The 14,874-nt window shown below is 33.6% G+C and overlaps 1 protein-coding gene across 2 annotated transcripts; it reads right to left on the bottom strand.

Moving 5' to 3' along the window:
* Positions 1–1,985: 1,985 nt before the first annotated feature.
* Positions 1,986–14,154, bottom strand: LOC105208122 (synaptotagmin-14). Of its 2 annotated transcripts, none has more exons than XM_026138333.2 (8): positions 13,788–14,154; positions 10,838–10,975; positions 10,369–10,506; positions 9,496–9,554; positions 9,196–9,375; positions 8,591–8,914; positions 7,668–8,021; positions 1,986–7,127 (listed from the first exon to the last, which is right to left on the bottom strand). In XM_026138333.2, exons 1-8 carry the CDS (start codon positions 13,819–13,821, stop codon positions 6,915–6,917), a joined length of 1,440 nt encoding a protein of 479 aa, XP_025994118.1. In that variant the 5' UTR covers positions 13,822–14,154; the 3' UTR covers positions 1,986–6,914. The 2 variants fall into 2 exon arrangements, with proteins under 2 accessions (XP_025994118.1, XP_011176185.1); XM_011177883.3 differs by having other exon boundaries at positions 10,793–10,975; positions 13,788–14,148.
* Positions 14,155–14,874: the final 720 nt, after the last annotated feature.

The following is a 14,874-nucleotide window of genomic DNA, read 5'->3' as shown; positions in this document are numbered from 1 at the left end:
ATAAACAGACTGTACATTACACGATAATATCGCTAGGACTCAGAAGTACTCTCTAACAATATTAGCTAATGCACGAAATCGTGCTACGTGTACTTATATTTATATATATGATATTCATATTCACATGACACTCTCAATACACACACACACACACACACACACACACACACACACACACACACAAATACGCACACTCACACTCATATTTAACGCTAAATGGGGCTGCGTTTTAATCCATTCTACACTCATATAGCTGTAGTATACTTTAAACTGGTTGAGGAAATTTTTCCATTTAGCCCGTTTTTTTATGCTATAGAAAATATATGGACAAATTTTTTTAAGAAAAATAATGCTACCAAAAATATTAGTATCTATTTATACAGGCTGAAAAAAGGTCCAAAACTTTAGGGAATACAATACTCGCAAGGAAGTCGAAAATGTTTAACCAGCGTAGGTTGGAAAATTGAATTAAGAAAATGATAGATTTTGCTCCACTTCTGCCAACGATTTGTTCAGATTATTTCGGCAGAATAAAAATTTAATGTAGACACAATTGATGCTAATATTCTGCCTAATGGCTGGCAAATTGCTAGCATGTTTTGCTTTCTGTGTCAATAATACTTTGCGTGATTATATTTTAACATTTGTAGAATGATGAGAGGAATTTACGTCCAGTCATCTGTATTACTAAAATAAAATAACTGTTTCTGACATAATTTTTCAAACTATGATGGTCATGTTTTATTTATCTATTAAACATCGTATCCTTTAAGTTTGGAACTTTTTTTCAATATAAATTCCCGTATAAATTATTTATGATCACATTGTATTATGCACAGGAATGCAAATAGTATTCATCTCAATACTTTTTTTTTTACACGTCTTACAGTTTTGATATTCGGAGAATTAAATTTACCTGCAACCAGGCAATTAAACTTTAATAAAAATATACCTATCTCTTATTTTGAACTGCTCCATAACACATTAAATAGCCGTCGGAGTAAAAACATTGGCATGTTCTCTTGTGAAAAAGAAAACTAATTTTTTTTAATTAATTAAAGGATTTATAAATAAAAGAAAAGCCCTATTAAAGTCTCGGACACCGCGTGCTTCTAAATTTTCATTTTCGGGATATCTTAAATTCTCGTTTACAATTATAGTTCGACTTCGCAACGCACATCTAGCGCATATATTGCCCGTAAAAAGAGAGCTCACGCTTGTTGTTAACGATAAAAACAATTCTTCTCGTGTCCTAAAGGAGATTTCTGAGTCCCCGCAATTATTTTTATTCCTAAAATGTAAATGATAAAATAGTTCGAGCATGGATTAATATGTAATCATGATGAAAATTTACTACTAGAGGCTTGAAAAAGTCAAGCGTTAAATGATTCACAGCATCTGTTTGTTCATTAATCAGTCGCTGGCTTCGTCCGGTGATCTAGGGGTCCCCTAACGATCCTTTGGTCTAAGGCTACTTTCCACGTTATTACTATACGCCCCTATATTTTAATAACAATATCAAACCGCATCAATTGTTAGTCACACTTGCCAGGTAAATTAAGACTAACTTGTGCAGTTATTCCCAATACAAGACACAAAGAGAACTACTCCAAACAAGTTTAAATCACTTATTAAAATTAGCACGCTTTAATGAATTAAACCCTACATTTGTACACTAATTATGTAATTAATTGCGTCATTTAAATAATTATTAATATAAAATGCTCAAAAGACAACATTCAGCTTACAAACGATTGAAAATATTTTTTCGCGAATAAAACTCCACACTAGATCTTGTTTTTCGTTTAAATTTTCAATTCAAATGGACTTCACTGAACTACAATATCAACATCAAGAATCAAGATATTTAATATTAAAGATTACAAAAATGACGAAGCTCAATTGTGCTTTGCTAAAAAAAAAAAAAGTGCATTTCAAGAAATCTAAGAAATCTATAAAAGAAAAGAATAAAATTTGTACGTGCATAGTTTTTTTTTTATATTTTGTACATCTTTATATTAAATCAATTTCTCTCCCATAATCTAACTCGGGCGTAAATTTAAATCGCGCCTTTAATCGTATCCTCTACTTCTGCGTATCCTCTAGTATAGCTATTGACGGAGGAACCCCTTGCTCAAAAGTTCTAATATTAATGCATAGATTATGCCACATCCCTAGCGTACTCGTGATCGTGTATGTTTCTATTTCAGTTATAATATATATCGACTCTACAATCACATTTGCATTATGAAGTGCGTTTTGCGAGTCATTGTGCGTCATTGAATTGTCGAACTGTTGGTCTCGTTTCCCATCTCGTTCCGAGAGGTCTCGCGCTAAAACCATGCATCATCATCGCCGTCACATCACGCGGCGACAATTGCCAGCCCACGCGTGTATCAATCCATTCTCGAACCATCTCAAGACACCAATGCCCGTGTCCTAATCTTATCTTACTATTACACTTGCCGCTAATCCATCCAAAGTCTCTTCTTCAGACATACCTGAAGGGAACGTGAGATACCAGTTATATAAGTTAAAATTAACAGCCAAACACGCAAAGTGAATAATCAATAAGAAAAATCATTGCGTATAAATAGGTATACGTATTATTTATAAGTCCCTTGACGAACAAAACGCGTGGTATGAATTTTCCTACGTAATATCAGTTAATATTAAGCATCTCAATGGCCATTTAGCTTAATATTAATTTCGCCAACATTAATTTGTTAACAATTTAGTAATAAGTTATTTTTTTTAAAGCAAGACTGCTTTTCTCGCATGAAATTACTATTTTTGTGACCAATCTTGGTGTTAAATGCCATTAATATCCTAATCTTAAGCTCAAGTTATTAGCTAAGCATTAGACTAAGCTCATCACTGATACTTTTCATTCGTTTTTAGAGTTAATTATCACTAGGTATCTACGTTTCATTCATGCATGCCCACGTTGCAGTTCAACAAAAACTAACTTTGTCAAACGCAAAAGCAGGAATAATTATTCCCATAATTTTGTCTTCTGAAATTACATTTCTTATCACTGTAATTCTCACTCTTCTTTGTCATGTTACAATTTTAAGATGTTTGAGATAGAAAATGTGATAAAAAAATATAAAAGAAAGCTATTTTCGTGAACTTATTCGCTGTGCTACAAAGTTATAGCACGTAACATGTTGAAAATGTTTATTATCCATTTATTATATAGTTAAGTGTATCGTTAATAAAATTTCTATTGTTAAAACTTACTTAAAAAAATTGTACGAAAATTAAACTAATAAGATTTCTCCGATTAAATATTGGGATGTCTATTGTTACGGAAAAATTATTAATTAAATCTCTTCTTTCTTTTGAGAATCAAGAATAACGTATTGAATATTTTTTAATTATTTATACAAGTTTTGGGATTTTGTTAAATTATTCAGTGAGCAAAATACTGACGGTACATTCGAGTAAAATATTGCGGTTGCTGACTCAAATCTTTTTATAACAATAATCTCAAATTTCTTAAAATTATAACGTGAAAAGGGCACAAGAAATGATTTTTTTTTTTTTGTTTTTGTTGAACTGCATAAGACTAGATATCAACAAGAAAAAATCGGATGGCTATATTCAATGTTAAATGCACGCGAGAACACGGGCCCGATATTCATCACATTGATTTATATGAACAAACACAAGCAGATCGGATATCAAGATCGAATATAAACGGTTAATGATGCCTTTTCGCTTGAAGTTATCCCATTATGGGATAATGTTACGTTCGAATAAATTTTCAAATGCTCCTGCCAGCTTAGCAGCTATTCCAAATATTCACAACGTCTGTTGATCACATAAATGCACTACTTCAGATGTTGCATTTATCTTCGTACATTGCAGCTGATATTTGCCATTACAGAGTGTTTACTCAAATTCTGTAAAAGACTTCTCTACGAATTCCCGGATTTTTCAGAAATTTTTTATTCAAAATCTCAGGTAAGGAGATTTTTCAATGTTTTGAAATAGATTTATTTTATTATACCTTTTATTAACGCTTCTTGAACATTCATAAAGAAAAGTCACTTAAGTTTTGAATATTAAATTTAGGAAAATAAAAAATATAATATAAATTACATGTAACATATATAACAATCTGTCCGCATGATTTTCGAGAATAAAAATAAATTCTCTGAAAATTCCAGGTTTTTCCGATAGTAAATACTCCGTACTAGTTAATGTCTTTAATTCGTAGTTTTTTGGGACCATAAAAAATGCGCAATTAAGGATTAATTTTATTAATGGAATGCAACATTATTGCCATAATGAGGTAGAACTTTGTATTAAAAGTTTCTCGTTGGTTTAACAAAGCAGTGGAGTTGTTTTCTTCTCTCTAGAATATTCTCCTGAATATCCTTCACCTCAAATTTTCTGCTCGAACAATTTACCTAATTCTTGTCAAATATCAGGTGAACAATAGTAGTAGTTTCGCAGGTAATTATTACTCAATTACCGTTCCGTTTTGTCGTAATAACTGATTTGATGATTACTTAATGATGTTATTTTACGGATCAAAAAGCAGTGTGCGAATAATTTCTGATTAATTCCGATTAAGCCTTAAGGGCACAGTTGACCGAGTTTATTGATAAATTACTACGAACTAAACGCACAGTTGATAGAACATTATCGAGAATTTTATAAAAATAAATATTTTCTTAAGTTCATCAAATAAATATTGATCCAGGTTGCTCCATAAATTGTTTAAGAACAGTTCTTATCAAGGTGTGTAGAATAAAGATTTGAATTTGACGCGTTTTATACGGTCCCAAACTAAAGTAATAAATTAGAGACACTAATATGCAACTCCAATATAAAGATAAATGTAACTTACGTGTGCGTAGTGGCAATTAATGAGCTATATACATATAGCATGACGAATAGCTCCGAAACAACGTCTCAGGCTGAACGGTGTAGATGACGTACACATATCTGCAAGTATGTTTGCCTGAAATGCTAGTAACTTTAAGCGAAAAAGCATTATTGACCACTGTACAATCATATATAAGATGGGTTAATATCGACACAATGACGGAACGGTACAACAGTAATAATTTATGATTTAAAAAACAATGAAAAATGATTGAGATACATAAAACTATGAGTAATGTATTCACTTATCACAGAAACATAATACAAATTACAGAATGTTTAATTTTTTTCTACAAAGAATTCCATTTTTTTATCGATACTTTTGTATTTAATCGAAAATTTACGTATTAATAATCAAATCAACTTTTAATCGACTATTATCTAAAAATATAAGTAGTGAGTTTATTTCAAAAATATTTTATCTGAACTCTTCAGTTCAGATCAAATATTTTCGAAATACGTCTTAGTCTCGAAAATTGAAAAACTTTACAAATCAATAAAATGTTTCTAAAAGACAGTAAGATCCAAATCCATTAAAGAGGCTTGTTATCTCAATATTGTATTAATTTACATTTATAGAGTTCTTATAAAAAAAAACAAATATTAAAAATGTGTCTCGACAATTCCGTTGCTAATCTATAGAAACGGCAGACATGGCCGAGCAATAATAATTCATTGTGCCGATGTTATCCTATCTCAGGGTGGACACACGAATCATTCCTCCACATTCTCAAGTTTTCCAAAAAAGAAACATTTATGTTTTTCAAGGAAACATTTCAACAGTGTTTCCTATACATTAAAGTACTAACTTTTCTTAGAAATTTTCTATTAAATCTCTGAAGATTTAAATAACTTTTCTTCTTTTAGGCTTCGATACAAATAAAATCGAGCGACGCTTCGATTTTTAAGAATAGCTTTACTAAATCACAGGAACTTCTTTGGCTCTTCCTGGATTTCAACATTTGGCTCTTCCCTATCTCAACAATTAATTGTGGAACTCTAATTTTCCTAGAACATTTCCCGATCCACGCGAAAGTGTTTTCCGGATTCTCAAAGTACTTTAAAAATGATTAAAGCATTCCAGATCCTCTATCGCATAACCACCCTGCATATGTTAAAATATTATGAAGTCAAGAAATGTAACCATCTGTTTTCGAAATGACACCTTGTGCGAACATTTAAATTCCGCTTACATTTCAGGACAATTCTCCATTTAGCGTGGCGCGCGGCATAAAAAGGGTGAAAGGCACAAAGTAAAAAATAAATGATTCAGATTGGCTCAGGCACATGTCGAGTCGGAGAGCATCGTGCCAGGACAGGCACGACGATTGGGCCGGAACGTCGATAAACGCCGGGACAACGATCACGCGATCGTCGGGACCCTCAACATCGAAGACTAGCCACACTGCTCCCATCAGCGTATCAAAAAGGAAATGTACTTGGTACATTTAGACAAGAGTTTATGTAACTCAGAGTTTACAGTATTCCAAACAGAGCATCCCGAACAAAACAAAAGTCCAGAAAGTTTCTAAAGGACTTAATTTAAAATTCGCGATATTGAAAGTTACACGCATCTTTTAGGATACTTAAAGCGCCGTTTAGACATCGATATTCGTTTAACAGAGCTCCAAAACATTAAGATAGCTTTTGAACTTTATGTCATCATGTACAATATTCATGATTGCTCTCGATTAACAGACATGCAAGAGAATGTCTTTACAACGTCATTTGGACACTTGTATTGTTCGGGCTCTGACTTGGAATTGACAGACCGATTGGAATATTGACTTCCGTTCTTCAACCAGGCAGTACACAGTACGTCTCCGTAAGATAAGGAGAAAGAATTGAAATCTCTCTCGAGATAAAGCCTGCCGCGAGCAATTGTTCCTCTCTAAAAACGATCAGCCATTTTCCGTACTCTTCGGCGAGTACGACGGTTAAATCGTTTAATCGTTTCGCGCTCGAATCAGCTGCATCAAGAATGAATCCATGAGAGGCACTCACACGAAGACACCTCAAGGACGCAGTAGCGAATGCCAGCGTTGTACTTGCATAGGTTGCCTCGCCGTTCGCATATCATTCCAATGCTGCAGCTCTTCCGATCCGGAGCTGTTCAGACCTAAAGAGAGCCAACCGATCATCTCCCGACCCTTTCTGCCCATTCCACCTCGTCGACGGTTGTACACGGAAAGGAAGAGTGTCACGTCTCCCAGTTGGAACAACGCGATCTGTTATTCAGAAACAAAATATCTAAGAATGGAATACCATGTATCATATTGTAAACGCTCAGAAACTTTTGTTAATCCTTTAACCGCGAAGAGTATAAAATACGTTTCATGAAGGATCTTATTTGGGAAAAGCTTATATATAAAATTTAAAACGAGCTTTTGTCCTCAAATAAAATACATTTCAAAGACAGTTAAAACATTAATATAAAACACTTAGTATGGAAACACAACCATCCGCGGGTTCTTTCCAAAGAATTCATCAATTCAGTAGTGTTTCCATTGTCAATAGTATGTAAATATAAAGCAATAAGACTTGACAAAAGTATTTAAAATTAACAAGATAAGTCAACGCTTGTCAAAAGCATGTACATCTTGGAAGAACGGAAATATACAACTAAGAACATTTAAAGAACATTTTAAGAACAAAAAGATTGTTTTGAATCACCTTATATACAAGTTTTCAAGAATCAGATTGCAAGGTCATGATTTTCATTCTAAATGCGTCGCAGCTAAAGGATTAAGAAATGAGAGAAGAGTTACCTGAAATATAAAAGTCTCCTTGTAGAGGGGATTCGGTTGGGCGCGTTTCAAGCCGGTCTTAGACCGGCCCATTTCATGATTGTTGCTATCAATAAGAGCCAATTTGACGTAAGTGTCGGGAGGTTTTGTATCGTTTCCGCCTCCACCACGGAAATGGGAACCCTTGATTATTTCCACTGACAAGCGGCCTGTCGTGCCATTGTACGCCAAACCGATTAAAATTTCAGCGACACTGCCTCCCTTCATGCTGCTGCCGTAGGGTGGTATGGCTGGAGAAGCGTACGATTGGACTGACTGTTGGGATCCCGTGGAATCACTACGAGTTAAACTGCTAGTGGTTCCCCAATCCTGCGCCTGGAAAGTGTAATACAAATTTCATGCGATTTTATTCTAGTACAAGTGTCAGGATTGGGTAAGTTAATATTTTTCTAAATTAAATTACATTAAATATTACGTGAAAAGAACACCCAAATTAAAAGTTAAGATTAAAAGTTGAAAGTATTATTTATATTAAATTATCAAGTCGCATTTTTTTAATTAGATTACTCAAAACAATTATAATGTAGATCATAAGTAAATTTAATATTTTATTTGTAAATTTATATGAAATAACTATTATATGAATGAGATATTATTTTGAATCATTTTTCTTTTATTTTTAAATATATTGTTAATTTAGAAAAAAAGTTAATAAGTTGATGTTTTAAAAATAATGAAAGTTAAAAATTAACTCATTTAAAATTAACTCAATAAAGTTAAAAGTCATTAACTTTTTAACTTTATTATTTTACTACCCAACTCTACAAATTCAATTATATCTGGGTACATTACACATCACTCTGTGATTGTCAAAAGATTGTCAGTAACAGTATCTTTATTTTGAATAGCGGCGATCAAGTATAGACTTTTAAAATTAAATTTACCGAGGAAGAAAGCGGTGGTTGAAGAGTTAACCACAGAGTCGTCTCTAACTGGAGATTAATATGGTCGAAGGACACTCTGGTCTCGCCTAACAATCTTTCCCGGCGCATCATCCTGCCGCCCCACAGATACACTCTGAGTCGTACCCCCATCGCGTTTACATCCTCAGGATTTACACGAGGAAGCAAAAAGCTCTCCATGTACTGGGGGGATGTCCCTTGTCGAACCCGAGTCTTACGTCTTTGCTTTTTTGATGGTAGCAGCACTAATCGTACCTGGCTGCCGCCAATGCCAGCGGGATAATTCCGCCCTTGTAATACGTGAACCTAAGAAAACAATATCTTATTTGTCGGCAGCCGTATAATTAAATAATTTAAAACGAATACGAGAATTTATTATTTCCAATACAAAATAAGAAACAATGTTTTAAATAAAAAATTACATATTATATATATATATATATATATATATATATATATATAAATGTAAAAATTTTAAGACATTCTCAAGAGCGTTTTATTTAAATGAGATATTTAAATAAATAGCCAAAAACAAAAATCATAATGATGAAAACTGGAATTGATGATTAAATAATAATTATACGAACTGTCATCTCGCGCATTGGGGCATCATATAGGAAAGCGACTTCCAAACTACCAATTTCCTCGATAGCCACTGTACCCATTGTTGTGATGACGTCATTAGTTGTCGAGTCATTTTGCTCGACTTGTATCTCCTGTTCCCGGTTATCGAGTATAATGCTAGAAGCTCCAACTTCCACCACACACTGAAACAAACGAAATAGAATGCAATGCTGAACGCAAGTCCCTTTTGTCTCTGATTCACGGGAGTGAATTTTCTCAAATGTCTTTAAAATCTCTCTGAAGCAAATAATCAAGAAAATCACCTGTTGTTGATCTGCTGGAGAATGTTCTTCAGTACAACTACTGGAAGTGGTCCCAGCATCTACAAATAGTAATTAACAAATCCAAAAAGAATATATTTCCAAAAGAATACATTTAATAATTATTCAGAGAACATTTTCATTTTCTATATTAATATAATATAGATAATATTAATATAACATACACAACGTATGTAGACCGATATTATAAATTGGAATCTTATGAAACATACTGTCAAGGTACAGAAAAACTTTGTAGAGACTAAATACGAGTAATACTGCATGATTATTACGCTAGCATGAAGAAAATCGATATAATAATGTATATTGGTATTATTGCTTTGTGTATGTGTGTGCCTGTGTGTATCTTACAAGATATAAAATAGACAATTATATATCTTCTTTACGTGTTTTCTTTATGTTAATTGATTGATCTCATTATTTCGTGCATAAAATATTGAAAGTAAGATGATCAAAGACTGAATATTTTTATCGTCGAGATACGTCAGATAAAATATGAAACATCTAATTATTGATTTTTTTTATAACGTTAGTGTAGTATTTTACATGCAGAATAACTAGAAAATTGTGTGTTGCGTGTACAAAAATTGCATGCGTTGTATTTGTGATTTATAAACGTAAATTTTTTTTTAAACGTTTTTTTTAAATTGCAAAACAATTGAAATATTTAAAATGGACAGTAAAAATAAAACATCTCTGTGTATTTGCTTGCGTGTGTAAGCATGCTTTTTATGTATAATATAAATACATACATAAAACTTCATTTTTTAAATTCTAATTCACTTCTAAATTGTAAATAATACAATTGTATAATTTGAAATTCTAGTTAAATTTTAATTTTATTCCATTACTTACCTACGATAGTCGTTGGTCCGTCCTCCGCTTGGATGGTCAACGTGTCTGGTGTAGGATGTGAACGCAAATTTAATCGTCGAAGAGCGTCTTCCTCTGAATCAGAGCTTGTTTCCGGATCCGAATAAGAGAATGCCTTCCCTACGCGGCAAAATGATGTTGATCATTACGAATTATTCATACCGCGAGGAAACGCGAATGTGTAAATTACAAAAATTTGGCAAATATAGTACAATATAGATTGCAAGTCAATCGGCTTTGTGTTTTACTTCGTGTTAAATTTATTTAACAGGGTTGAAATAAAAAAAAATTGTGTTATCGCAGACCGAGAGGGGAGGGAAATTTTAACAAATATGAGAACCTGAAAAAATTTGCAGGGAGATCAGGGGAGCTGTGGAGATCGGGGGTGTAAACCAAGATCATGTACCTATGTTTTTCGAGATTTGAGATGTGGAGCTGTTGGTGGACTCACAGAGAGGCACACAGACTCCGCCGAAGAGCGCGGTGGACGAAGGCGGCGTGAAGCACCACTTCCGGGACAGGTAAAGGAAAAGAGCTAGAAGGAGCACTACGAAACCGGCAACGGCACCCAAAACTGCAGTCACTTCCACTAAAACAACCCGAGAAATCCCCATTGAATTTATTGTAGCTTGATAAGAAACCTTTTTATTACATTTCCTTTTAAAAGGATGCGTACAATTTTTTTTAAAGAATTTTTAAAATTTCTTTAAAAGAAACGTCAAGTTTCTTTAAAGAACATATTATATTTCTTTAAAAAAAATACGTAAAATTTTTTTAGAGGTTTTTTGTCCCCCATATGATTTTTTTCTAAAAATTTGTGTCTATTGCACTAAACATCTCATGTGTTTCTTATTTTCCCCAGTTTCTATTTTTCTTGAAATTAAATTTTTCTTTTCATGACGTTCTTCACAAATTGGAAATGAATTATTAATGCTGCTGGTACTTTGGCTATTTAACACTATTATCATGCTAATAAGATGAAAACTTGTGATATCTCATTAGCACGATCAAGTTCATTCATTCTGTTCTTCCGACATTATCGATTTTTCCCTTCGCTTTTTCGTGACTACTCCATAAAGAAGCACTTGAAGCACTTAAAATATTCGACGGCTAAAAAGGCTCTCTAAATTGGAAAGAATGCTTTTCTATTTTACGAACGAATCAACTATTTAGATAGAATTTATATAATTTATAAGCATTCTCAATAAATCAATATTGCCAAGTTTCGTGCATCTTGATGACCTTCGTTCCAAGGTTTCTATGTAAAAATTTTGTCTAAATGCCAAAGAAAATTATATAATTATACAATGATTTTTTTAAAACTATATAAATAATATATTACTTTAATTATAAAATATTATACTTGATTAATATTAAGCAATTACTAGCATGCATTAAAATTATGCTTTTCACTTACTCCTAATTGCAAAATACCTTGTTTCATTTCATAGCACGCAATTAATTAACTAATGTAACATCAAGAATAGAATTTTGTCTATATACAGGATATACGCGGAATACTTCCATTTATTATTGCAATCAGTTAAGATCAGAACAATATAAGGAAATATGAGTAATGTAAATAAGTATAAAGCTTTCGTTTGGTTGTATAAGCAGAATATAATTCCTTCAATTATTATATTTATTAATTATTATTTATCATTTTAAACAAAAAACGTTCTGGACAAAAAAATAAATAGAGAGGGATGAAAAAAGGTATGGAAGAGTTTAAATAAAATAAACTAATAAATAGTCAAATAAGAAAATTATAATTAAATATATTTTTTTACATTAATTCAACATCGTGAATGACATCAAATTAATAGAAAAATTATGATTAATATAAAATTTTTGATCGGTCATCTAAGAAACATGTTATACTTACAATTACTACATTATAATAACTTTAATTAAAAAATAATTCTGTACAATAACAAGAAATAAATAGAAAGAAATTCAAATCAAATCAAATTTTAATAAACATGACAAAATAAAATAAATAGCGTAAGCTCGAAAAGATAAACTGCTAAAAGTCGTTTTCGTACATCACTGGAAATTACAAAAAAATTATAATTATATATTTAATAAATAAATTAAAAATTAATTAAATAATATAATTAAACTCCAAAAGATAAATTAAATCGGTTAAATACAAGTCTTGCGCTTTTCAAAAAGTTAATTACAAAAATAAATAATCTAATAAAATAATTACTCAGATAAATTGAATAATACGAATAAACTAAAAAAGATAAAAACTAAGTCAAAAAGATCAATTAAATCTATTGAGTATACGTCTTATGTCTCTCAAAAAAAATAAATGTAATTAATCTAATAAGTAATTAAATAATAAAATAAATCGAATAATAATAAAGGATAAATTAAATCTATTGCGTACAAGTTCATGTGCCTTTAAAAAAGTTAAATTATAAAATAATCTAATAAAATAAATGATAAAATAAATTAAATAATGCAAATAAACTCCAAAAGATAAATTAATGTTTTCTTTTTAGTACAAGTCTTCGTGTCTTGTAAAAAAAAAAAAATTTATTGTAAAAACCGAAAGATCCACACGTCCGCGTTACTTTCGCCCTCTTGAACTTGGGATTTTAGCCGCCGTGAATATCGGGGTGTACCGTGACCGTCGTATCGAACGCGCGTTAACGCGGCGGCGACATATTACGCCGTATAATGACCTGGAATAATTTATTATCGCTCCAGTTGTGACAAACTGCCTGCGATACCTGGAACTGCGCAGCGTTGCACGCACGTTTCCTCGCGATTACAATGCGGCGCAATCGGGAAGAAAATCATCACCGCGCTTGCGATCACAGGCGGCTCTCTTAATTATTTAAATTTTCCAAAAAAATCTCGCAACTAATTTACCTCAAAAATAAAATAATTAGACCTGAAAAAAAAATCGTCGCTACGATCATTGCAACCGCTCCCTTCCCCGATGCACCCCCCGAACGCATCGCTGGCTCTAGCGATTTCGGAATCTCTGCTTGCGCAATGCAGAGATCGCGATCGGATCTTCGATCATTCACTAGCCGCATTAATTTTCATCGATCCCGCGAAAGCGAAGAATGACGATCCGATTGGAAGCTACCGATATCGATTCAAGACCTGGTTTCCAACGCGTCCTAACGAAACGAAAACATAGAGGAGAGGGAAAGAGAGAGAGAGAGAGAGAGAGAGAGAGAGAGAGAGAGAGAGAGAGAGAGAGAGGAGGCCGCGAGCAACGTCGGAGGTTTTCCGCGATGATTCTAGATCGGACGATTCGCATCCTTATCGCGAATAAATCTGCGTTCGCGCGCGCGCAGCGACGGTCACGAGTCTCGCGAGCGTCATCGTCGTCATCGTCGTCGTCGTCGGCAGGTGCTCCGGCCGGATAGTGGACTTACCCGCCAAGAAGTGGTCTGATCCAGCCAGAATCATACTCGTCCACGGTGTGACATTAAAGAGCTTCTTTACGTGGCTCGATGGCGCGGCTGCCAGGGTTGCCTCGCGCGAGACGGCGAGCGCATTATCCTCGTTCACGAGCAGATCGCCGGGCGTCGGTCGCTAGGGGGTGAGCGCGGCCAGCCGAGCTTCGGGCTGCCAGCCGCACACGACGACGAATACGTGGGCGGGGGTGTACACACGGCACTCTGTTGCTCGGTGCCCCGACGACGCGACGCGCGCGCCTGCTACACCGCGACCCGTTATACGCGCGTGCGCGACACCTCGACGTATTCCTCGCCGCTAGGCGCGAGCCACCCTCTGCCTCCTGCACCCTCGTCTCTCTCACTCTCTTTCTCTCTCTCTCTCTCTCTCTCTCTCTCTCTCTCTCTCTCTCTCTCTCTCTCTCTCTCTCTCTCTCTCTCTCTCTCCATCCCTCTCTGGAGAGGCAGAGGAGGAACGTGCGAGAACGTGGAGAGCGTGACCGGACGGATCGAGAACGAACTTCGATCAAACTCTAATTAGCTTAATCGGCGATTAAGTCGCTCGGCGTAATTGCTTATAGCAAAATTTCTAATTGTATAACAGAGAGAGTCGGGAATTAACGGAGTGACCTGATGATAATGCGAATCGTAGACTTTGTTGGTCTTTTAGAACCTTTCCACTTTAGCATTTTGCTACAAATTGCGTATTAATAAAAATGTCTATTACGTATCGATAAAAATGTGTATTTTAATAATCCATATATTCCTAAAAATGTTTTTTAATTATATATATTAATAAAATTAAGTATTTTAATTAAATTTTGTTTTTTAAAATTATTTTCCAACAATTTGTTTTCATAAATAATAAATTCTTATTAAGAATCAAAATGATTTAAAACGAATTGTTCTTGCGATTTTTTTTTTCTTAATACTATTTTTTACTTAAAAATATAATCATGCTTGTACTATTTTCAAAATAATAAATTTTTTAATGACTTTCAAAAAATATTAAATTTTTAAAAACCAGTAATTATTATATTTTATGATTATAATTATGTTATTTATA

The sequence above is a fragment of the Solenopsis invicta genome, chromosome 13 (assembly GCF_016802725.1).
Source record: "Solenopsis invicta isolate M01_SB chromosome 13, UNIL_Sinv_3.0, whole genome shotgun sequence".
NCBI lineage: Eukaryota > Metazoa > Arthropoda > Insecta > Hymenoptera > Formicidae > Solenopsis > Solenopsis invicta.
This window is presented reverse-complemented; position numbering and strand designations above follow the sequence as displayed.